Source organism: Nannobrachium achirus (assembly GCF_963921795.1).
Source record: "Nannobrachium achirus genome assembly, chromosome: 9".
NCBI lineage: Eukaryota > Metazoa > Chordata > Actinopteri > Myctophiformes > Myctophidae > Nannobrachium > Nannobrachium achirus.
The window spans coordinates 39,819,952-39,846,813 of record NC_137818.1 but is presented as its reverse complement, the minus strand read 5'-3'; the positions used below and the strand labels follow the sequence as shown (position 1 = coordinate 39,846,813).

The 26,862-nt window shown below is 42.7% G+C and overlaps 1 protein-coding gene across 1 annotated transcript; it reads right to left on the bottom strand.

Moving 5' to 3' along the window:
* Positions 1 to 11,404: 11,404 nt before the first annotated feature.
* On the bottom strand, positions 11,405 to 18,705 carry LOC308290842 (alpha-1,3-mannosyl-glycoprotein 4-beta-N-acetylglucosaminyltransferase C; the record flags this gene model as incomplete). The annotated part of the gene is made up of 3 exons (XM_080732754.1): positions 11,405 to 12,291; positions 12,580 to 12,834; positions 18,606 to 18,705. The coding sequence occupies 3 exons, from the start codon at positions 18,703 to 18,705 to the stop codon at positions 11,405 to 11,407; spliced, it is 1,242 nt and encodes a 413-aa protein (XP_080588880.1).
* Positions 18,706 to 26,862: the final 8,157 nt, after the last annotated feature.

The following is a 26,862-nucleotide window of genomic DNA, read 5'->3' as shown; positions in this document are numbered from 1 at the left end:
TCATACCTTTATTAATGATGAAACCGAAAAAATGTGTATGGTTTACATAGAAAATAGTATCAGGAAGAGTCACAAATATTTGTGTAATTTTAAAGAAAGTTTTTGTCAGAATAAAATTAAAATATGTTGAAAGATCGACAACATGGGCCTCACACAGAGTGTTGATTATGAAAAAAATATACAGATTCAATTAATTTTCACAAAACTATAGTGGATCACAGGTTAGTTATGATAAAGGACTTTGATAAAGTGAGTAACTTAAGAAAGGTGTACTCCATTTTCATTTTATGAACAATTATTGTCATGTCACACCAGATGACGGTTTTAGGCACAAGTACAACAAACTGCTCAATAAAGTCTGATTCCAATAAAATATCTAAAAACAAAATGTGTTTCCATAAAGTTGAGAGTGAGTAGAACAAAAGTAAATAATTTTTATGCCTGCTATTTAAAGTTTTTTAAAAAACATGTTTTTTGGGGCGTCACGTCACTGACCCACGTATGTACATGCCATAACTGTTCCAGGTCCTAAATTAGCCTTTGTTTATGTTCTGGCCCACCTATGGCAAATAGGTCTAATGGATCTAATTGCAGACCAGCTAATAGCAATGTAGTCTACACATAATATAGAAGAAACAAATCACTTACCATTTAAGATACAAAAGTAAAAAAAAAAAAAAAAAAAGTAACACAAAAGTATACTAGAAAAAAGTAGGCTATGTTTATAGCAGGCTAATTATTCAGCTTACTGAATTCGTAATTTTATTTAATTACAAATAGGCCACTGAATTCATAATAGTCGGAAATATCAAACATTTCAGCAGAACTAGCCATAAATTATAACTACCAGGAGAGGATGCTAATATGCAGAGGTTAGCATCCTCTCCTGGTAGTTATAATTTATGGCTACAGCAGAACATTGCAGCCATTACATTAAAAGAAAGAGAGATTAATTTAAAGAAAAACTTAGCAGGTTCACTTACTTCCCTCAGCCAGGCGTATCGTGGTTTATTATTGGTCACTGGGTACACATCAGGCACGTTTCCTCAGGACGTTCCAAATCCATGCTGGTGACTTGCTCATCATGTGCTGTACTGTAAACTGTCTCCTAGCCCCAGATAGAACCTCACCCCCCTCCGCTACATACTGTTGTGCTCCGAGATGAGGTCCTACTATAAGCGATTTAAACCGTTTCCCAACGCCATGTGTCGTGGAGGAACCGATTCTGGATTGAACATTTTCTTTTGTGAAGATCAGGTGACTTGGAAGAATCTGAGCAGAATGGAGCTAGAAATTCGGGACGCGGAGGTGTCTCATCTGTAACACGCTGCACACAAACCTCCAGGACAGAAACAGACAGGCTTGACATCTGATCTCACCTGTCCTGTACCACACCACGATGCTGTCTCTCTGGTAAAACAATTATAATAGAAATACCAGCTAGGCTTTAGTAAACTATTTATGTTTTCCAATATGCTGTCCTTTTGAAACAATGTCTCCTGGCTCTAGTCTAGTCTAACCTAACTTTGTTGTTTTTTTGTGCTTTAGTTCCGCTAACAGATTTTGCAGCGCACTGGCTTCAAGTAGCTGACAACCATGTACTGTGTCTGTCTGCCACCTAGCGTCCACGATACACAGTTGTAACATAAATATAATATAAAATATGATATCTATGCTCACCTCGTACTAATACAAAGCTCCCACAATTCAATTTACATCGGAAAGGTCTTAAACAATTAACTCACTTGAGCATATTGGGAGTTTCTGTTGTTGCTATGCATTGCAACAAGTCAACATAACAGACAAGCCACAACAAGCACAACAAATAGGTGCACATGCAGAGATCATATATGCCCATACATGAAGATCCCTGATGTAATCAATATTTAAGCCCATATCTGGGAATGCCCCCCATGGATATACAGGACATATTGTGTCAGTCTCCCCCGTAGGACGTCTTACTGGTGACTAAAAGTGTGTGTGTGTGTGTGTGTGTGTGTGTGTGTGTGTGTGTGTGTGTGTGTGTGTGTGTGTGTGTGTGTGTGTGTGTGTGTGTGTGCGCGTGCGTGCGTGCGTGGGGCCGGTTTCTGCTATAAGCAATATAAGCGGGCGCTTAGGGCCACAACCACTAGGGGGGCCACATCAGTGGATGGTTGTGCTGGGAGTGTTAGGTATAACTGTGCCAACATGCAGTTTTCTATGCATTTTGGGGAGTTTGACCCCCTAAAGATTTTCGGCCCTGCATATACAGTAAGGATAGGTTTGTGCACCTGTCTTGGATGAAGTATTTCTGCTTTCATGTAGATCTTCAACGTTTTTTCCGGACAAGGACCTATTAGCTGATAGAGAGATGAAGCAGGGACCCCATACTGTATATTCGTATTTCCTAGAATGCTTTCCATTCTGTCATACAGAAACGTGAATGGTGCTTGCATTGTAGTCTTGCATAGAACCTTTGCATTCTGTGCAGCTCACAACCAAGACATCATCATTGATTTTGTCAGCCAGTTCTGTGCAGTTAATTTGGAGAAGTAAAAACTCCTGACTAGACACATAACTTAAAAATGTGTGACAATGTCAAATCCATCAAGCCTCAGAATGGTGAAGTAAGCAGTGTGTTCTTCACAGCTTCTTCACAGCTTTCATGACATCTGACAATTCAGCACTAATTTCATTGGCAGCGATTGACTTCCTAGTCCCTGTGTAGCATGCAGTTTAACCTGTGACATGTCTAGCATGCATTGCCTCCATCAGGTGCAGGTGCACATATAGGAGTAGCCCCATATACTGTAGAACCTCACCCGTCGCTGCATACTGTTGTGCTCCGGTATGCAGCGACGGGTGAGGTTCTATATGGGGCTAATATAGGAGATATAATGGATTCCCATTAGCTGATGTTGGCGCAACAGCTAATCTTCCTGGGGTCCTTATAAGAAACATAAGAATATCCTATAAAAACATGTACCGTATTTTCCGGACTATAAGGCGCACTTAAAAGCCTTTAATTTTCTCAAAAAACTACAGTGCGTCTTATAATCCAGTGCGCCTTATATATGGATCATTCATTGACATTGACATTCCCTTTAGCACAGCTCCATCTGTTGGATGCATAACGTAACGGTAGCGTCTATTATGTGCGCCTTATAGTCAGGTGCGCCTTATATATGAAAACAGTTTGAAAATAGACCATTCATTGACAGTGCGCCTTATAGTCAGGTGCGCCTTATAGTCCAGAAAATACTGTAAATACATAATTACAATGCATAATAAAAAAAAATCAATGTTGATCTTGTTGAACCACAGTTGCTCTCCACCCTGCTCTCATTCAATACATGTCTGTAAGTTAGGTTGCTTTGCTTTCTCAACCTGATAAGTCTGAAAACGTTTTAGTTGAGCATGGCAGTCTCCATGATTCTTGTTAAAACCAGAGAGCACGCAAATATCAAATTAAGTTTTCAGTAGGCTACTCACAACACTTTTAAAAACACGCAGTAGAAGAAGGAAATGTTCGTTTCTCAGACATATTTGGGTGTGAAGTGTGGCTTACATAGGATATTATGCAAGTAACACTCAAAAGTGTGAACTTGCTACTGTAGGTTCTTTTGACAGTCTTTTTAAAAAGATTAAACTATCAAAATGATTAGGGCTTATCTGTGGAAGACTATCATTCATTTTCACATTTCATGATTTTTATTCAGCCGCGGCCAAGAGGTGTCACTGATTTTCTTCTCCAGGAGTTCCGGCAAGAACTTCAAGCCACTTTCACCCCTGGTTTTGGGGGGCCACCAAAAGAAATCTATAGCTTATGGCCACCAGAATCCTAGAACCGGCCCTGTGTGTGTGTGTGTGTGTGTGTGTGTGTGTGTGTGTGTGTGTGTGTGTGTGTGTGTGTGTGTGTGTGTGTGTGTGTGTGTGTGTGCGATACGTGGGACAGAAGGGCAGTGCATGGCCAGAGTTCAGGGGGACCTGGGACCTAGCTCACCTCCCCACACACAGCATCAACCCAACCAGCCGATCAAGGCTTGGGGCCTGGACCCACAGTGCACCTCCAGCTCACAGCCACACAGAGGCAGCAAAAACACAGCCAGACTGCAGGCTGTCAACAAACAGGTTTGTCATCTGACATTTTAAAGGTGATTACAGTCATGAGATGACATCACTTTCCAGGCTCATACACCAGGGCCAGCGCCAGGAGACAATGTCCAAAAAAGCACACTGCACCCTGTCTGTAGACAAAAAATACAGGCTGAAATATACACCCATTAGATAATCTGATTGTCCCAGCCGCTTGAGGGTGCGACGCACCCTCACACGCTTGATGTACAAGTACACCCCCTGGACATGATGCCAGTATGTCGCAGGGACTTACCCCAAATCCAACCCTTGGTGCTGAGTGCCAAGCAGGGAGGCACTGGGTCCCATTTTTCAGAGTCTTTGGGATGACCCGGCCGGGGATCGAACCTGAGCTCCCAGTCCCAGAACACATAGCAGTGCACTTTGTGTGAGATTGTAGATCAGCTATTTTGGTGCGGGACACCAAGTACAACTCAGGCTTCAGTGTTCAACGTGTGAGTCATTGTGTCTCTACTCTTCTCGTTCTCTCAGGCCAATGGGGACCGTGATGTACAGTCATCTCGACCCCCAAGCAGACACACACCCGCTCTTACTGCAGCACCACCAGGAACCCAAAACCACGCTCTCACCAAAGGACTGAGACCTAGCATCCAAAGTCAGCTCTCCCAGGCAGCTGAAGAAGGACCAGTCACTCGACCCACTGAAGAGAAGCCAGCCCTTCTGGCTATGGGAGACGAAAGGCCAGTGATACACTGCTCCCAGTAGGGAGACGAGCATTTGGGGGACAGGCCAGCTACTAGACCTGCTACTGCTGAGGAGAGACCAGTGACGGGTTTGGCAAGACCAATGAGCCAGGTGTCAGGGAGATCTGTGGCAAGCCCACGTGCACCCTCCTGCAACCAGAGACAAAGGAGCGCCCAGTTGGACAACTGAGAGCTTTGTTCTCTATATCCTACAACTCAAACACACACCCACCTCCTCTCCTATGTTTCCCTCAAGTGATGTGTAAATAAGGGATAGTCTCGCTTTCAGTCATGGTATCACATTGATCTCTGAGGAAAATCATACTTAATAATAAGCTGAGTACGTTTCTAGAATTCCTGCACATTAAATGTCGTTAAAGGAATGAGTGCTTTCTCCCCAATGTTTATTCAGAATTATGAATTGATATTATAACAATTGTTATTTTATAATAAACTAGAAGTATTTACGGTATGCGATCCACAATCCCAGAAATAGTGAACACTCATATCTATATTTTATATTATTTAATCAAGACAACAACCTTATCTTTAAGACATTTGGATTTAATAGAATAAACTCAGCCGCCCTTAATCAACATTGCTCAACCCTTGATCCGACTCCGGGTTTCCCAGGCACCTGTATTTACAGTCTCAACGCTAATCTTCCTAACAATTCTGACCATATCATGGCTTACAGTATGTAAAGCAAGCATGTGTGTGTGTGTGTGTGTGTGTGTGTGTGTGTGTGTGTGTGTGTGTGTGTGTGTGTGTGTGTGTGTGTGTGTGTGTGTGTGTGTGTGTGTTTATGTAACGGGGCTGGTTTTGTGTGGCTTGGGGAGCTGATTGGGAAATTGCCTGCACCTGGACTTGGGTGTGGCCCTTAAAAGCACGCTGCAGTGAGAGCAGGCTGGGCATTCGAGACAGAGAGCAGAGCGGCCATGGACAGGTGCCGGGGCCCTGTCACCCAAGAGCGGACCCGTCTGTGGGGTGCTGAGGAGCGGACCCGTCTGTGGGGTGCTGAGGAGGAACACCGATGGAGATGACAACACACAGATAGCGACGCAGAGTATGCAGCCGAGGGGGAAAGCAGAGCCAGAACCACGTTGAAACGCCGATTGAAACGTCCTGAAATGGCCAGCAGCACAGCGGTGCAGCTCCAGAGAATGGAGGCAGCAGCCGCGCTGACCAGACGGCGGCGGTGGTGCCGTTCCCCACGAGACCCAAATTCTGGCGTCGGTCGGCAGGATCAGGTTCACTGAGCAGAGATTAATGAGGTTTTTTTTTATTTTTGTTGTATGGATTTTAAAACATGATGATGATGACTGTTAATCTTTTTCAGAACTTTAATACGGCACTGGCCTGTTAAGTTTGCAACCGTGGCAGGGACTGCCAACCTTTAGCCATGGGGGGATGTAACGGGGCTGGTTTTGTGTGGCTTGGGGAGCTGATTGGGAAATTGCCTGCACCTGGACTTGGGTGTGGCCCTTAAAAGCACGCTGCAGTGAGAGCAGGCTGGGCATTCGAGACAGAGAGCAGAGCGGCCATGGACAGGTGCCGGGGCCCTGTCACCCAAGAGCGGACCCGTCTGTGGGGTGCTGAGGAGGAACACCGATGGAGATGACAACACACAGATAGCGACGCAGAGTATGCAGCCGAGGGGGAAAGCAGAGCCAGAACCACGTTGAAACGCCGATTGAAACGTCCTGAAATGGCCAGCAGCACAGCGGTGCAGCTCCAGAGAATGGAGGCAGCAGCCGCGCTGACCAGACGGCGGCGGTGGTGCCGTTCCCCACGAGGCCAGAGTGAAAGAGGGGAGGCTGGATACACGCAACAGAGGGGTCAAGTCAAGACTTGCCCCTCTCCGAGCTAAGTACCCCTCTACACTCTGATATCTGCGTTGTGCCTGCTGTGCTGTTTTTAACCTCCTTATTTTAGTCCTTTAATTATTCCTTTTATTTGGTCCTATAATTCCTACTCACTGTAAAGGCTCCGTTTTGGGACACTTTTAGCTCATTTCATAGTAATAGTACTCACTGTTTTGATATTAATATAAACCATTGCATGCTTTTATTTCCCTTAACTTTAGTATTGTTTTATTGGAGTTCTCTTGTTATTAGTGTGCAGTGTGTTTAATTTATTGGAATGTTGAGGCCATTAGGCCATTTGGGACTTAGTACTGAAAGAGCTATTTTGTTTGACCCCCTCTAAAGGAGACCTGCGAGAGAAGGAGAATATTGGACATTGGGAAAAAAGGACTGTGCGCGTTCCACAAGGACTGCTGGGGGCCTATGCGCATTAGTAGGAAGCAAACCTGAAGCCACACATTGTCTCTTAAAAGTTCATTGTCTGTTCACTGTTGATTCATTACCATTTTCAAAAGTCCTTGCCTGTTTCATGTTAAATTAATACTTTTTGTAGCAATAAAACTGTTTATTGCATGAAGTGCCTGATTATTTCTCTGCTCGAAAACCTGATTAGAACGAACCTGTTTGCCTTATTTTTGAGTTTTGAATAGAGTTCCTGGGCTCTCCTCCAGGTGGCGTTGTCGGCAACTATGCTTTATACATTTTTAACCTCGCCACATTTATACAGTATACTGTATTATGTACCGGTATACATACACACACACACACACACACACACACACACACACACACACACACACACACACACACACACACACACACACACACACACACACTTCTTCCACCACTGCCTAATCATTTACGAACATTAAAACCTTAAATGTGACAAAGTCCAATAGCTGGTAAATGACGAGGCGTGGGCACCTTCAGTATTATTTGATAAAGGACAGCTGCAATCAGTCAATGTAATGTTTAACCCTGTCCCTCTATAATTTATACATCACACCAAGTGTGAAGTAAGCTACAGTATGTGTGTGCATGTGCTTGAGCCTTAGTACACATGCTTAAAAATAAATATAACATACAGTACATGTATTCCCTGACTTCATATATTCAGAACTTTACACCAAAGTCCAAACTCCAGTAGACATATAGCCTACACACAAAGGGATACCCTGTCACGGCCAATAACACAAAGAGGCTGTTCCCAAAAACAGGTCATTATACCAGTAAGACTCCCTAATCGGAAGATAAGCGACTGTCAGGTCACATACACAAACTTTAGAAGGCAATGGTAGCCAATCAGGAGAGAATATGGGAAATGGGACAGATCCATGTTGATGACATGACTTTAGAGATACTGTGTACCGCTTTGCGTGATTTTAGGCCAAAATCTGTAGGAGCAATGTCCAAAAATATGTTTTTCAAGAATCGGCCACATGGTGGCGCTAGAAGACGGCCATGTGAGAAATGAGGGGTTGTGGTTTGGCAGCCAAGGAGTGTGTCTGCAAAGTTTGGCATGGATCGGGGCAACGGTGGCGGAGATATGAGTACGGCAAACGTGTGAAGTGTGACAGACAGTCAGACAGACTGACAGACAGACTGACTGACAGCCGCCTGTCCTGTCTTTACTTGAAAGAAATCGCGCTACGTAGTGTTGATTACTTCGCTGTTGCATCACTGTGTGTGTGTGTGTGTGTGTGTGTGTGTCACTTCAAACCCACCAATACATTATAATATACTGTATATATATATATATTAGGGTCTATAACTTATACTATATGTATGGGGTTGGGTCTGTGTTATTTCACACATGCACATGCACGCACACACACACACACACACACACACACACACACACACACACACACACACACACACACACACACACACACACACACACACACACACACACAGCGAGAGAGACACACACACACGCGCACACACACATTAATTGATTGGTTAAATTACTTGAATACTTTATTAGCAGTTTGCATAGGAAAAGCACAAGACAGTACAGTTCAGGTACAAGGTCTACTAATAGGATTTAAACCCAAGTAAGCACTATGGCTTGTTTACATTGGGGTCGTTTGTACTCTTTTCAATGAGACATATGGCAGACAAATATACAACAATACCATGCAAAACATCATATAACATAAAAAAGGTGTACAGTAAACAGACACACACACACACACACACAATAAAAGCAGTGTAGAGGCTTCTGTACAATACACACATGTAAACTAAAACATATTAAGGCAAAATATGTTGCCAGAACCACCGGAGATACTTATTCCAGCTCTCGTTTTTTATCTTTGGCCACTCACTGTGTAGCAACAGCTGCCTGTTGTTGGTCGGGTTGTCTGCCGCTCGGTAATGTTACGCAATCCTATAATTGAACGGTTTGTTGTTTCAAATGCTGATACGAGCTAGGGCTTGTGTTTACTGACAAAGCGAGAGAGATGCGCGAGCGAGATGGTGTGTTGACTGTGCAGGCAGTGTGTTTGTTCCACATCCCAACCCAAGCAACCACGGGTCCGAAATTACACTATTAAGACGCCTCAGGGCGACAAGCGACAGGGCGAGGTCGCGCCATGTCTTTGCCATCTGGCCAGTGATGTATATCGGGCCAGTTACTCATATATGGAGTCTCCTGGTACCCATATATGGAGATATGCTGTGAGAGCCCAAACATGCTTAGGCCTACTCAGTTATTCGTTATGTCCTATGACATCTACGACATCTGACATCATACATACAATCCCTTTTATGCCCATACATGAAGATCCCTGTCTGTAGAACCAGCCACACAGATATGGGCTGTCTTGGCCATATATGGATTCTGTTGTGGTATGTGGCTGATGTGGCCTCCATATATGGGCATTCCCATATGAAGTCCTGTTAGATATGGGCTTAATATTGATGACATCAGGGTGGTAGTGTGGTTCCCCTGACATCACTGTGATGTCAGAGCGTGATGTCAGATCGGCAAGCCCATTCTGTTAGAGTGGTTCCCCTGACATCACAGTGATGTCAGAGCGACAAACCCATAAGACCATAAAAAGGTGTACACGTCCACACAGACAGACAGACAGAGTCATTATGTGCCGTTTCACATACTAAACTGTGACCTTCGTTCGCAGTTATTTCCAGACTACGGGGACAAAAAGTTGTTTCTATCTGTGTGTGTGTGTGTGTGTGTGTGTGCGTGCGCGCACGCGTGTGTGTGTGTGTGTGTGTGACAATGTTTCCTTTGAGAAATGGCTTGCTGGTGGCATGCATACTTGTTTGTAGTCAACACAGCAGTGAAATGGTTACGTGCCGTGGGAGTCCTCCGGGTGGATAGGGTAGGAGCACTGAAAAGGTGTGCATGTGCAATAACGTAGTTGGGCATAAAAATATAAACTGTACACACAGTAAGTATGATAGGTGGAATGATGAAATGTACTGCGTTGGATTTCCCATAGCATGTATTATTATTTGTGTATAGTGTGGAAGCAATTACACAACTTGTGTGGTAGAAGAAGGCACACAGATAAACGGTGTACTCATTCTCTGTTAGGGTGGCTGGATGGATGGGGAGACAAGGAGAACACTGAACAATGATTACTATTGGAAAATAGAGCTTTAACTTTGTCACAATTAAAAAACAAAACAAAACAAAAAAGATATAAAATACTTACTTAAATTACCGTTTTAACATGAACAGGTTTGAGGTTGCAAAATATAAGTACTAATGTATTTTCCATGCACCCTGCTAATGGGTGAACTGCCAGAATCACTACTTCAACAGTGGTCCTGTTTTAAAATAAATCGAACATCCCTTTGTGCCTCAAAAAAAAAAAAAAAAAAAAAAGAATCCATACAATATAAAACAGAATACAGTATAATATCAATATATGATTTCCCCCCCTTTCCTCTTTCCATCTTTAGGCTCCAGATACTGTTGGAGAGCGTAGAGAGACCAAGGGCAGAGAGAGAAAGGAGAGATAACATTCAAACTCAGTCCTCACTGCTCACAGAGCAGATGGTCTGTGCACCAACTGGTTGAGCCACCACAAACAAATTCATAGATTATAAATGAGTAGGCATGTTAGAAAGATACACTGACTCCACCCTGTACTGTACTAAACAAATCAACTTGAACAATTACATTTATTTCTTACAGCATCTGTGTTGCCATGTCTGCTTATTGTAAACGACTTTGGGCTTGTTTTTCCTTAAAGTTGCTTGTAAATATTGGTAGTTGTGGGGTGCATTTTTCTTTTTGGCTTGTTTCTAAAGTGTAGTAGCTTATTTGGTGTAGCTTATATTGTTGTTAAAACCAGTGTTTCTCAAACATTTTCATGTCAACAAACCCCTTAAACTTGCTAATATGGCCGCTTAGTCAAAGGTGAGAATGTGTTGTTTGCATATCATCCTCTCTCTCAGCACTTCCCTTTCTGTCTCTCTTTACACCGTACATTCTATGGCAGAAACAGGCACAAATACTCTTTAAACTCAAACAGTGAAAGATAAAGGACCAGTCTGGTTTGAATTCAAATTTAACCTGTAAAGTTCCTGGTGTTGAGGCAATTCTTTATGTCAGTGGTTCTCAAAATGGATTCCAGGGAATTTGTGGGTTCCTTTATGGGGGTCTAAATTGACCCATACAAGTCTGTAACTCTAACAGTATACACCCTAACGGGTCCATTTGGTTCCATTTGTATACTGTCAGAGTTAAGAGGAAAATGTTGTAACCCTGATTTTCTGGATCACAACCCAGTCATTCTGATCTGCTGTGACTTGTATCCTCAGACAGGAGGACGCAGAGCTGTGCTGCTTCTCCACATCCTTCATGCCAAAGCGCCCTTTCGCCATGGAGCCCAACAGATGGAACTCTTTACAACTTCTCTCTCCATTCTCAGTGGTGACAGGCTCACGGCCCAGCTCCACCACTGCTGACTGCAGCAGGTCTTTCCCTGAGGACCCTGTATCCACAAAAACTCCTTTCACCACAACGGAGTCTTTAAAGACCACCGTCAGGCAATTTCCTTTGATTGGGGAACGGCCCCAGAAGAATCCAGTTCCGGGATTCCAGGCCTCTATGGGGCCGTGGTCCTTATAGACGGACATGTTAGAGTAGACATCCGCTGAGGGATTCGAGTAGGGCTCCTCGTCAAAGTCCTTATCCTTTAACTTGTTGTAGATGCCCTTAAAGGAGGAGAACACCCCCATGTGCTGGAATAGCGAGGGCTTCAAGCGGATAGGCTCGTTCTGGGTCATCAACTTGTGGAAGTGAGTCAGCAGCCAATCGCAGGGCATTTCCTGGTAGAAGATGAAGAGCAAACGTGCCAACTGAGGGAGCTCGGCAGAACGGTAGAGCTTTCCAATGTAGCCCAGCCTGGAGAACTCCAGCGTGGCCCACCTGACACCGTGTGCGTTTTGCTCCTGGACGTGTCTGCCGATGGTAGACAGGAAGTTGCGCGCCGCGGCCACGTCGTCCTCCAGCTGGAGGTAGTACTGGCTGAGACCAGCGCTGTAGTGAAGCAGGAAAGAGTAGTCTACGTTCTGCTTGGAGCGGAAATACACCCGGTCTGGAGGGTCGTTGTAGTTCCTCTTCAGTCCTGGAGAGACGCACACACAGAGTGGGAGATTATAGAAATCATCATGAAAAGAATCAGGTAAGATAAAACAAAGTCACTCATTAAAAATAAAAAAAACATCATAAGGAATGAGACAGAATGAGAAAATGCGAGAGCGGGAGAGGGGGACGAAGAGAATATGACTGAGACCAAGGAAGAGAGGGAGAGAGTTCGACATGAGGGAGAGAGAACAAGAGTTCAGTTCAAACTCACATTGACACAAACCATGATGAAAACAGGTAGGATAAACATGCACCCATACTGTAGTACCTGTGAGAGGGGGGTAATACTGCTGAGGAACATGTATCACTAGCAACTGGCCCTGCTCCAGCTCTGAGGTGAATGCAGCTCTGAGTTCTCGCACCGTGCGATCTCTCCAGAGGGCATCGAAATCGGGCAGCAGTAACACCACCACCATGGCGGAGCGCTCTTCATGGGACGACTGGGAGAATATGGAGCGCAAGGTGTCGAGGAGATAGTTGCCCTTCACCCTTTTCACTGATGCTAAACCAATAGCTAGGAACCCTGAGAAGGATGGAGAAAGTAGGTGAGTCACACACATACAGTATACAGTGTGTGTGCATGCACCGTTTTGTTTTACAGCATGCCACCGAAGGGGCCTGCCCAGGTGTCTGAATTGAACATTGTAGGTCTGTCTGTCTGTCTGTATGTATGTATGTACGTACAGTATGTGTGTATGTGAAGTATGTATGTATGTATGTATGTATGTACCGGTATGCATGTATGTATGTATGTATGTATGTACAGTATTTATGTATGTATGTAAGTGGGATTGTAGATAGGCTTAAAGTCAGAACCCCTTAAAAGTGTCAGGAATGGATGAGGCAGGCTTGCAGGTAAAATACAAGGTGTTTATTTAAATCCAGTTCCTGGACAACATAAGTGAAAACATACCGGTATGTTGTTAAAGCAACTTACTGTAACACATATCACCCTTCAAGGCAGTCTGCCAGACAGAGCAACCCAACCCCTTGCACTCAGCAGCAACTTTCTTTTTCTTAGACAGATGGCCAGTGGCCAACAGATTCATTGAGTGTCTGTGGTGTGGTCAGACAATTCAATAATTAAAGTCAACGGCAAGGGACCACAGTGGAAAGAATGGTACAGGAAAAGGGCAAAAACAGAAGGCATGTCATCTGTTCAGAAGGAGCTATTTGCTACCAATGCAAAGGAGGGCAGAACCAGAGTTGTAGAAGAGAGAGTTACGTCACTTACGTCGACTCCCATAGTAAGCGTGGAAAGCCTATTTACTCTATGGTGGGAAGCTAACTTAGCCTAGCTTACTGGAGCCTGTTCTCATTCTTAGCGAGCCTCTGCCCCGTCCGCCCCATTCATTTTGTCACTCGCTGGTAAGTAGACTAAATTACGTCTTTTTCACTCTTTTAATAATGTTTTCTACCTTAGCGAGGCCCGTGAATGCGTTACAATGGTGAAAAAGACGTGATTTGGTCTACTTCCAGCGATTTTAAATGCCTCGGCTAGAATGGGGGCGGACGGGGCAGAGGCTCGCTAGGAATGAGAACGGCTCCATGCGAAGCCACTTCCGGTCTGCGGCGAGTTCAAAGCGTGACGCCACTCTCTTATATATCGCTCTGGGCAGAACTGGACATGTAAAGCTGGTTGTCGTTAGATGAGAGACAGTGTTTCAAAGTGTCCACTAATGACAATAATAATCCATGGTGAGACTCCATCCATAGCCTGGGACCTTCTCCAACCTAAAAGTTAACTCTCCTCTGATCAAAGTTAGCTGCCTTCGCATTAAACTAGTGTGACAGTGCATTCAATTAAAATCCTGCCGGGTCCTTCATTTATCACTCATTATGTACATATATTTTTTGTCTCTCAAGTTTCCTTGTTCCAGTGTTCCATTGGCATTTTATCCTTGACGTTTCCATGAGAAGCATTTGACATGTAATTATTGTCTAATAAATCAAATGAAAGTTTAGCTTGTAGTGTGTGTTTCCAATATTGCATTAGCACGCCTTGAATTTCTCACCAACATGGAATTCCGCATTGGAAACCAAGACTATACCATACCTTGCCTAGCTGGTAGAACTTGATCTCCCAGCATTTGAATATGATTTTCACAAATTCACTCTGCTCCTTAACAAGAGGCCTTGACTCACCCTTTGATTGTGTAAATTGTATAACCTTGTTATGCTCTTTCTTTGGGGTTGTCTTGTTTTCTTGTTAGTGTTGTTTCTTCGTTTTTAACATGTACAACACTTTGGTCAACCTTTAGTCGTTGTAATATGTGCTTTATAAATAAAGTTTGAGTTGAGTTGAGTTGAGGTGAGGTGAGGTGAGGTGAGGTGAGGTGAGGTGAGTTCAGATCAGATCAGATCAGTTCAATTCAGTTGCTTCAGTTATAATATGCTAAGTGTCCCTTTTGCGATGGAAGCACTGTCTGCACTGATGAGACTCAAACATTATTATCCAAAATAATTTAGATTTTTGCTGGTTACGTGGCTCAGCAGACACACTAGTTTAAAATGTGCAGCACATTGGAATAGACCGTGTGACACATTAGGAGACCATTAGTATACATTTAGGGCTAGGCCAATATGTTTTTGATCAAATTATTATTTTCATGTCCGTGGCAAAAAAGAAATATTGATGAAAATGTCCATCCCAATCTGACATGGTCTTGCTCATGCCCATGAGTCTTTTCGTTTTGCGCTTGGCCTCTTCTTTTTTTGAGCGGTGGTTACACCGTCTCCTATACGTGGCCGTGTGTGTATGCGTGTGTGTGTGCGTGTGTGTCTGTATGTAGCCTGCAGGCCTGCAGTACCTTTTATGACCACACATGTTAAGGGAGGGGCGCTGTTGTTCAGGCCAGGCCAGACCAGGCACACACACACACACACACACACACACACACACACACACACACACACACACACACACACACAGGGGGGAAGGGGGGGGGGGGGTAAACCACCGCTCAGTTCACACGGGTGTGATTTTTATATATAATCTGCCTTCATTTGGCCATCTGTTTTTATCTTTTATTACCTGTTTTTTATGACTGCTGTAACTGCCCGATTTTCCCTCACAGGATCAATAAAGGTCTGTCTGTTGTCTGTCTAAATCTTGAAGTAATTTAAGGTAACTATCATGGGAAGTAGCACATGATCACAATTATCTAATAATCCTTTATATTTCTGCTGAAACATTGCCAACATTCATTTTCACTCTTCAGCCATGTGGTGATTTTAACACTATTATGACATTCTAAGTTACAATGAAGCCATTCTCTGTGGTAACTTTCACAGTATGTGGAGTATTCATGCACACGCCTGAATGAGCATGTGAAGACATGAACACACTCATTTACTTGACACACATCTACAGTAAGCGACATCAGTTCGGCAACACAGAGAGGATCACTGGAGTCTAATTTTAGTCTCTGATTTAGTTGATAAAGCCTCTTTTTTTTTTTTATGTTTTTTCCCACTTTTTGCAACCCATTTTTCTCACCCGGTGACTACCTAACCTGTAGTCCTGGTTTCCGCTCTCCCCCTGCCGCACCAGGGGACATTGGGGAGCACCCGGCTGGCTAGGGGGAGGTAGTATAGAAACCAGGACTACTGCCTGTTTTTGTGTGAGGGCCTATGCCCAAGGAGACACGGGGAGAACATGCAAAGAACATGCACGGGGAGAACATGCAGACGCGGGTGGAGGAACACGCCCCCAGTGCCCACAGCCTCCCCCGACGGGAATTGAACCCAGGACCTTCTGGCTGTGAGGCGAAGTGCTAACCACTGCACCACCGTGCCCCTATGATAAAGCCTCTTTGATAGAGATTGACTATACAATATTGTTTCCCATGGGAATGCTTGAAAGGGAACTTAGTGGTGGGTGCTGGGTCATGCCTGTAATCCACAAAAGCGTTAGAGAACCCACCGGGGAGGCCTATAGTTTCAGCTATACATTCACTGACGGAAAGGATATCCAGTTTCATTGATTATATTTTAAAAACCTTACACTACCTCTTTACCCTTGTTTGTACACGACTCTAAGGATATGATTAAAATCTTGAAATCCTTTCATGATTTAGATCAAAATGACTATTCTTGTAACAATGGACATGGAAAGTTTGTTCACCAATGTTGACCACCAAGGGGGCCCTTAGAAGCCCTTACACATTTCCAGACGTTTTACCCAGTACTGAGTCTATTAGGGAGCTGGCAGAAATAGTTTTGAAGAACAATGTTTTCATGTTTCAAAATGCTTACTACGTTCAACATAAAGGGACCTGAATGGGAAGCAAAATGAGCCCCCGGTTTAGTTTCCTATTTGTTGCACTGTTTGAGAAAAACTCTAACCCACACTCAAGACGCTCAACTACAGGTAAGAAAGCCATGTACATCAGTATTCTCTTTTAACAAAGGAAACCAGCACTCACTTAGATCCAAGTAGGATTCTTCTTGTTTTATTTAAGGGTAAACCAACCCTTAAATAAAACAAGCAGAATCTTACTTGGATCTAAGTGAGTGCTGGTTTCCTTTGACAAAAGGTAACATTGATAACCTCTTGCTAAGAAGAGAGAGTTACTACATAAATACTTTACAAGCTATGACGCAGAGAGGCTTGAACCAGGAAGAGTAAATCAGACACTTCCTGTGAAGGCCTCCTCGGGTCACTATTTGTAGTGAAGTACTATTTCTCCATTTAAGTGATTCTCAAAGTACCTCCTGAGTCCTGTCTCCTGTTTAAATGTGTCCTTCTGCATGTGCAAATCCTCTCTGGTGCATGTTTGCCTCTGTGAAATTGCATCCTGGGGAGCATAGCCTCAGTATCAGGTTTCTCTATCTGCTTATTTGTCATTATTTTCTTTATTTTCTTCTAGTTGCTTCCACATGCTTTGCTTTATTTGTAATACATAGTGCGTTTAATGTCTTACACTGTTATAGAATGTGGCGGCCATAGCTGAATGGTTAGTGAGCCTGCATAGGACTCCAGAGGTCCCAGGTACGATTCCAGCTCCAGCAATGTGTCGTAGTGTCCATGAGCAAGACACCTAACCCCTAACTGCTCCCCTCCCCTGCACTCCTTGTGGGCAGCACTCAGCTGGGTTAAGCTGAAACTGAATTTCCCCCATGGGAGAATATAGGTAATTATTATTATTATCAAAAAGATAGGCCGAGTTGGAATATGAAAAATAAAAAAATAAAAAAATGGAAAACACTGGAACATCTGACAGTCCACAGACCTAGACAGGCCATTAAGACTGTTGTCTGGTGAAAAGAAGAAAAAGTTACCATATGTTTTAAATGTTTTTAACTGACTTGTATTGGAGAACTGGAGTATTATATGTAATATTTTCTTGTCAACACCTGATTTAATGGGTTCCCATTTAGTAGATCACTCAGGGGGGGATGTGTTACACCTGCAGTGGGGGTGGCACAAAGTGGGGGTGACAGACAATTGAAGCTCCACTTTATAAGAGAAAAAAACGGTGTACATTATCATGTACAGGATCGAAACGTTGTCAGCCAAATAAAGCAGTTATTTTGTCTCTACTTCGGTGTGCGGGCTCTATCCTTTTTGTGAACTGAATCCCATTGGAATGCTCCCATTAACACTTCTGTTGCCAACCCCGAGTTTCCCGAGTTTGTATAGGTAGTAGGTACCCTACCTGTGCCAACCCCGAGTTTCCCGAGTTTGGGCCGTTTTTCAAAAAAAGTTTTTTTATTTTTTTAACTTTTTTTTTCAAAAAAGTTTTTTGGACCTCCAGAAATGTAATAGGCATGATCGCGATTGCGAAATGGCATATTTAACCCCCATAACAACCCATTCTTTCAAACATGGCAGCCATGTTTGTTTACTTCTGAAGAAAACATAATATCATGAATGCCAGAACGGATTTCCAAGCGGATTTTTTTGTTTGAAAGCTGTGAACAGCATGCACACATGTGGTGCATGATCTAGGCATGGGCGTGCACGATCCGTGCACTATGAATTACATGGAAGTCTATGGATTTAATTGATTGCAACTTAAGTGTTAATGTTGCACAATCACTACTGAAAGTCATGATGGTGTAATTCACTTTGTCAAATTAATTTCTAATTAATGTCAAATTCATTTTGTTCTCTATATATACGACGCCTCTATTTACCCTCCCTCTCTCCTTTGCAGACTCAACTGAACAATTGGGTTGATTTATAGCTGCTGGGATGAACAATAGGAATCTCACTCAGAGGCTATTGTCTGGCTGTTGGTCTGTGGATGATTTTGGAAATGGTTAGTCCAATGTGCGTGTCTTACTCACTGTGCTTGCTAGATGGCACTCCAGCCAGGAGCTGATAAGAGATGTTGAAAGGCAAGTAATCTCCTTGTTCGATCCAGGAGTCCTTGCTGGTCAACTTCATGGTGGACAGCCATGTGAAATCTGGCAATGCACTTGTCGAGTCCTGTCACGTACACACGCATGCGAACATGCACAAACGCATGCACACACACACACACACACACACACACACACACACACACACACACACACACACACACACACAGTGGGAATGTGCGTGCAAAATTTCACTGATATCGCACGCTGCGTTCATGATTTGGGGCATTTAGTTCAAAACAGACCAATCCTGCAAACTTTGGAAGTCAATGTTCAACAAACACAACACAAGAACAATATTGTTACCGATATTAGCAGCATATTAATTAACACAATTTGAAAACGCACATTCAATGGTTGTCAGCAGCAATTCTAAATTGTAAATCACAAAAGTAAGACATTTACCTTCTACCACTTTTACCATATAAATGAAAGAAAACACAGTTGTAACTTCAAGGATCTTTAGTTACAATCATTAATTGTTTCAGTGGGCGGGGTCCATGAGCCAACTCAAGGTTGTTGTCGGATTTACCACTGTTTTAAGCTAAATCAGAATCCAGTATTTGAACATGTGACCACTAAAAGTGGTAGAAATGTAATTTCTAAATAGTACTGTACACCAGAAAGACTCAAAGGTAATCAATAATAAAACGTTTTGATTATTAGTTAATCTTACACATTTAGAGGAAACATTTTAAACTAAAGACATCATTTGACCAAAATGGAGCCATTATATATAGGGTGTAGAACATTGCTCTTTGAGAGTAGTTTGGCAGTAGGCCTCACCACCTCTGACTGGAGTGGTGACATGTTTCCTGTGCATACGGCTGTTTTGTGCTCCCTGTCTGCCCTGAGACTATAGGACAGTTTTAATTACTACAGTCCATTGTATTAAATTGTATTATATTTTTGTTTATAATGTAAAAAACGATGGAGCTAGCACAAAAGAAAATCCAGTATACATCTACCTATAAAGTAGGCCTATGTTTCTGAAAGTGCCATTGAGCCAGAATCGATACCTGGGGCAGGGTTGCCAACACTCCTGAATCCGGCAGGAGCAGGGCTCCAGGGTGCGAGCTATTAGGTCGCATATGCGACTTAATTTCATAAAGTGCGAGTTAAAATTCAACCAGGTCGCGCTGGTGCGAGTTGAAAAAAAAGAGGGGAAAAAAAGAAAATCCTCAATCGAGGATCGCCTGACGCCTCTCTCTCTCTCTCTCTCTCGCTCCGTCTCTCTCTCCCTGGCTGCCTGCCTGCAGAGCCTATGCTCGGCCCCTCCCCTTCTCTTTCTCTTTCACTCACATACATTACACACACAGTACTACACGCACACACTTTAGCGTTGGTCCGGTGGTGGGTCACACACGCAGACAGACAGACAGACAGACAGACAGACAGACAGACAGACAGACAGACAGACAGACAGACAGACTCTCTCTCTCGCTCACATTGGATAGATATCACATATAACCTTTCTTTGTATAACCATGCTTTTTTTCTGTTGTCATCTCGAACTGGATAATCTATAATCCACAGGTTGGGTGTTTGTTTGCTATTAGATTAGCAATCGCTCGTGGATGTTTCCACCGTTGGTTACATTAACCTACTGTTACGTTAAAACAGCTGTGTGACTCGTTAAGTTCCTCAGTGCCCAAAATGCGCTTCTCACTTCATAGCCAATTAGCTCAAATGAACGGCAGCTGTAAACTTTTCTGTCTTTGGTGTCTCGTGTGTGTGTGTGTGTGTGTGTGTGTGTGTGTGTGTGTGTGTGTGTCTCCAAGTGAACGTTTTCTGTTGATCAAGCAGCTTACTTCCCAGTATCTCACTCTAAAACCATAAGGACAATTTTATTTTTCCATCCTGCATGAAAGCAGGCCTATTGCATTTAGTCTACGTTGTGCAAATTGAAATTCATAGTTCTATATTGCCTTTGTTAGCCGAGATATTCTTTCTTGAATTAATGTCTTTAGTTTGCAAATATTAACTTGAAGCAAAAATACATAAAAACTAGGCTACAGCTTTTTTTTTTACTTATCATGAGACATATTGTTATCGGGGTATTCAACAACATTATATCGAATATCAAAGGCTTTCCTAATATCACACAGCCTTAGTGCTGACCTATTTTTACTGCTGCTCATGCAGAGAAACCTAAAGTTCAGATTAAAATATTTAGCAAATATCAAGTTTGGGTCATTGTCAATCTTTACATCAAGGCAAATTGAAATGGATTATGGTATGGAAATGAACACAACTGTCATCAGTATAATAAGGCTATGTATTAATACCACACTAATACGCTATACAAAGAAAAATATGGTGCTACCTAATTTCTGATGGTGCTACTTAATTAAAACGTAGGTGGCACCAGTGCTACCTGTGAAAAAGTTAGTCTGGAGCCCTGGGCAGGAGTCTTCTGAATTTCGAGCCCATCTCCTGCGGTGCTCGGGAATTGTCATTTCTCCAGAATTTCTCCTGGATTGTGGGATTTCCGTGGCTTTGTGTGGCAATACGTGTCAGAGTTAAACTGTGCATGTGCGACGTGATGACTGTCTCTGTTTGATGATTGTCATTTCTCCTGGATTTCTCCTGGATTTGGTATCAAACACCAAGAAATCACCAGAGGACCCCCAGACCCCCCGCTTAGGGGGTGTGGGAAGTGCATGGAATCATACTGAGATATTCACTTACAGTAAGTAGTGAATATTAGTACAGATTGGTCTCACATTTCTTATGAAATCAATTTCTGTGCACCTACGTTTTGCGTTTTAATGGCTGAAATTGTACCCATCATTTTCCAATGCGAGTAAAGCAATAATAAAATGATCAAATGCAAAATTCACCAGAACACAGGAGAATACATCTACTCTGTTAAAAGGTTTTGGGGGGAGGACCTCCAGACCCCCGCTTGGGGAGTTCTACCCCAAACAAATCTCCTGACTGTACAATGTTGGCAACCCTGAGTCCTGTGGTTTCTAAAATGAAGTAGTGTAGTGTGCACACATCAGAAAACAACCCATGATATGTCTTCCTGAATTGAATTAACTGGCAAATCGTTAATAGTGTTTGTATTTCCCCAGACTAGGCCTATGTGGTTTCTGCAAGTTTGCACGTCGTCTAGATTTTGGGTCACAATGCATGTGTGGGTTTGTGAGTGTGTGTTCTTACATGTCTAGAAGAAGGGACCTTGTTGAGAATTGCCACTGCCACAAGAAACAAAACTCCCACAGCAACTGTCTGCTTCAAATGACACCGCATTTCCTTTACAAGCACCTACGAGAGAAGGGGGGGCGGGGCAGGCACAAAGAATAGGCCATTCATTTTGACAAGGTGTAACTCAGTCAGCACAGTAGTAAATAATTAAACAAAACAATAAATGTTTCAGGGTAACAATCTACTCTAGAGTGTGTGTGTGTGTGTGTGTGTGTGTGTGTGTGTGTGTGTGTGTGTGTGTGTGTGTGTGTGTGTGTGTGTGTGTGTGAGGAATACCCTGGTCTGACTTTCAACAATAATGGTTTGATTGGGATTGGGAAAAGAGAATTCCTCTAGTCTGACTGAGTTTGTCGAGCTATTACTCTTGTTTGCCATTGAGTTAATGCCGGGTTTGAGCCATAGAGTTGAGCACAGCTGCTTAACCTTAAAGCTAGTAAACAATGGAAAATGAACGGCTGACAGCTATGCTCAGCATTGAGAGCCAGCCTGCGAAAGCAATAAGCACTGAAAGTGAAAGCTTGGGCTGTGAGGAAGAAATGATGACCACTTATACAGTATCTAACCTTTCTATTCAATGATAATTTGAGAATTCTTCAACAATAAATGATGACATTTGGCAGCTTGTAAGAGTCTAAATGTCTTCACTAGGCCTGCTATTGTTTTGGTACAGCCTATCTTGTTATGGTTCAGCTCGTCACAGATGTGAGAAACTGTGTGCAGCAAAGGCAGCACAAAACAGCCATATGCACAGGAAACATGTCTGACTATGATTTGGCACTATACTGTCAGTCACACACCCAACAACAGATGAAGGAGAAGACCAACAAAACAACGTGGCATCCACCTCAGCGCAAGTGGGATGGACTCAAGTGGGACTTTAGACTTTTGGTTGAAAAACTTATCTCACGTAAAAAAATAAAAATAAAAAAGGGAGAGAGAGAAAGAGAGAGAGAGAGAGAGAGAGAGAGAGAGAGAGAGAGAGAGAGAGAGAGAGAGAGAGAGAGAGGTGGGGAGTGATTCATTTGACTACACATACATTTCTCTACATTCTAGGAAGAGAAATTGAACCATGAAAGAGCTCTTGTTTGAAAAGCACCCAGTCAGATACAATGTTCCTTTTTAACTTTTTGATGAACTGTGCCACATTCAATGATGGGGCCTACACAAAATGAATATACCAACATTTTAATCTGAACCTGTACTTTTATAACAGTAGCCTATATTATTATTGTATGTATGTACATAGGCCATATAACTGTTACAGTTCCTAAATTAGCCATATATGTTCTGGCCCTGCACCATCTAATGGCTTAGTTAGAAATAATTTGGACCAACTTGCAGACACCTTTATAGAAATGTACACATATTGCCTATAGAAGAAAGTGAAACAAATCACTTTAATACCACTTTAACAAAGTTAAAAAAAGAAAAAATATATATAAGCCATATAGGTCTATATAGTCAGGCTGAATTCGGAATTCAATTAATTACAAAAAGGCCACTGAATTCACATTAGTAGGACATATCAAACATTTCAGCAGAACATTGCAGCCATTAAATTGAAAGAAAGAGAGATTAATTTAACATTTAAAAAAGTAGCGGGTTCACCTACTTCCCTCAGCCAGGCGTATCGTCGATTAAAACGCACGCTGTGGAAAAGTGTTGAGAGACAGACACTGTGTCCTCCTGTAGATCAACGATAATGATGGGTTGGTCCCTGCCACTGGCTACACATTACAACATGGCACGTTTCGGCACGTTTCCTCAGGACGTTCCAGGTGACTTCCTCATCGTGCATGCTGTAAACAGGTAGTTACAGACAGTAAGCGTACTCAGGGGCTAAAGATCGAATGTCTATTCATATTTAATTCAAGTTTTATTTGCATATGGGGCTGCTCAGCTCAATTAGCCCAATTTGTGTCCGACTCCATCGACCTTTGTCCTTTTCCGACATTTAAGCTGTATTTTAGTGTAGGCTAATCATGTTAAAAGTTTGTTCAAACTAATATTTCTATCCATGCAGAGACTACTTTCTTTCCATTTCTTTTTTAGGACCTACTTATCTTTTTTAGGATCCGAAAGTGGTGTCACTGTCTGTCATCATAGGGTGCGACTCCATCGCAATTTGGCATGACGTGCAGTCCTCATATACAAACAGTAAGTAGGCTATCATTATGATCTCAAGGGCAGTGGTACTCAAATGTTTTACTTAAGTAATATCAATACTGCAATATTACAAGTAAAAGTCAGGAATTAACCTTATTGTAAAAGTACAAAATTTGTACTTAAAGTACCAAAAGTAGAACTAGAAAGTACTCATTGCAGCAGCAGAATGTCCCATTTCAAGTTTTCAAATGTATAACCTCAAAATTGTACTTACAGTACATAAGTAAATGTACTTACTTTCCAGCACTGCTCAAGGGGAACGGAGACAGACGAACTGTGAAGTCATCATTCAAAGTAGGCACATTCATGACACCTGCTGCCTGTGATCACATTACAGGTTGCTTAGATGTCTCTTTTGTTGTTTAAACATAAAAAATAGGAGTCTGACTGACAATTAATACTAGCCAGTACAGTAGATGTCAGACGTAGACCTATTTATTAAATAAATACAACCTGTTAGATCTATTTTTATAATCATAGTAGCCTACAGATTCGGAATGTGGTTGTTTATCATTTTGTATTGTGTCAATGTCACCGTAGCCTTAAGATATTAAATAACAAGCTGATAAACAACCCAAGGATAACAACCTATTACTGGACACTTGGAGAGGACACAATCAACTGAGATTAGCCTATGTATTGTAAAGTAACCTCTCACCATTTTCTCTGTTTAGCTTGAATTGAATGAATCATTTATCAGTTATTATCATTATTATGTGTTTGACTGTTATCGGGTTCCAATGCTCTACAATAACTGTCTCCCTGTCTCCATTTCCAAGGAAACGATTAACCCATCACATCCTATATTCAAATTGCCTAGAGGGTGGCTGGATGGTGGACGTCAGAAACGTAACATGCCATGAGGACTTGCTCCAATCTGCACGAAACTTGACACAAACACTGGTCAGGGCTTTGTGGCCCCCAGGGGCCCGGGCCAAAGGCACACCGATCTGCATCAAACTCTGCACAAGCACCGTTCAGGGCTCTGCCATGAGAATAGCCACACCAGGGTCCACATGTGATCCACAGACACACTGTTGCTCCGATCCGCACCAAACTGGGCCCAAACACTGTTCAGAGGTCTGCCACGACAATAGTCACACACAAAAAAATAAATTTGCAAACATATGGGGCACTACAGCAGTGTTTAAAACTCAGCGTTGTCGCCAGAACTGCCGACAACAGCCATGGCAAAGATTCCTATGCCGCAGCAGTTATTCCTAATCTGTGGCACAGCCTGACAGAGCTGACAAATAAATCTGCTTTCAATGCTGAGCTTGTCAGCTGTTCATTTGCTTTTATAGACCTCAAGTGACATTTTACTAGCTTTAAGGTTAAGAAGAGCTATCCAACACTACTCACTGAAAAAACTATGACAATCTTAAATTAAAATACATTCTACTTTGCATGAAATACTGTATAATCAACAAACATTCAAACCATTAGTTTAGAAAGGAAGACCAGGGAATTGCTCACAAGCCATTCATACATCCAACTAAACTAAGTTTTATCCATCTTTCCTACCCATCTCAAAATCAAAATCAAATTCAAAGAATCCCAAACTTAATATGTATTGCATCATTTTTCTATCCAAAGTAGACTGCACAGTGGTGGCAAGGATTGTTATGGATTGGCAGATGCCACCCTATGCCATAACTGCTCCTGTCCCTATGACTGTTCTGATCGCTAATGGAAAAGTCATATAACAACCAGCATTTTTCCTGCTCCACAGCAACACACACACACACACACACACACACACACACACACACACACACACACACACACACACACACACACACACACACACACACACACACACACACACACACACACACACACAATGCTGAGCATAGCTGTTTGTCAGCCGTTCATTTTCCATTGTTGAGGGCAAGTGATATTTTACAAGCTTTAAGGTTAAGCAGCCGAGTTCAAACCCAGCATTACTCAATGTCAAACCAGTGCAGTCTAGCTCAGAGGAGATCCTTAAAATGATCCAAAACCTTGTCAAACACAGTCAGACTAGAGGGATTCTCTTTTCCCAATCCCAATCAAAACATTGTTGTTATTACCAAGGTATTCCTCATAAATACATTCATATGGGTGAGGTATAGCAGCTGCTACCTGGGGTCTTCAACAGGGGGTCCGCGACCCCTAGGGGGTCCGCAGAGGTACTGCAGGGGGTCCGCGAAAGTATTGCTTGAAAAAGAAAGAAAAAAAAAAAAGATTTCAAAAAATGTTTTTTTTTTTTTTTTTTTCACATTTATGTTAAAAAATAAATCATGATTCTATCCATTTTGAATAGCTTGAATACATGATTACTATGCAATTGACAGATTGTTGATATTATTGACATTGGTTCTCAGTTAATAAGTAGTATGTTTAGAAATGGTAGTGGTACGGCCCACCCTGCTCGCTGTAACTTTTACATGTTTAAAATAAATAATATGTCGTAGCCCCGACCCCCCCACCCTACGAGGTGGTAGGGGGTCCCTGCTCCATCTCCCCATCAGTTTGGGGGTCCCCAGCCTGAAAACGTTGAAGACCCCTGTGCAGCTACCAGACACATTTTACCTGTCTTTCCCAGAACCTTCCTAAAACATATAGTAGCCAACTTCAAACAATCCCAAACTTGATATGCATTGTAATCTGCTCGATGAACTGGGGTGCCAAGGACTTGTTATGGAGGCAATTGCCACACTGTAGAACTGCCACTCCTACGCCAAGATCCTCTGGTGTCACTATAAGCATTAAGCATAGTATTTGGCTGCTACAGCCATTAGGCAGCAAATGTGTCTTGAAT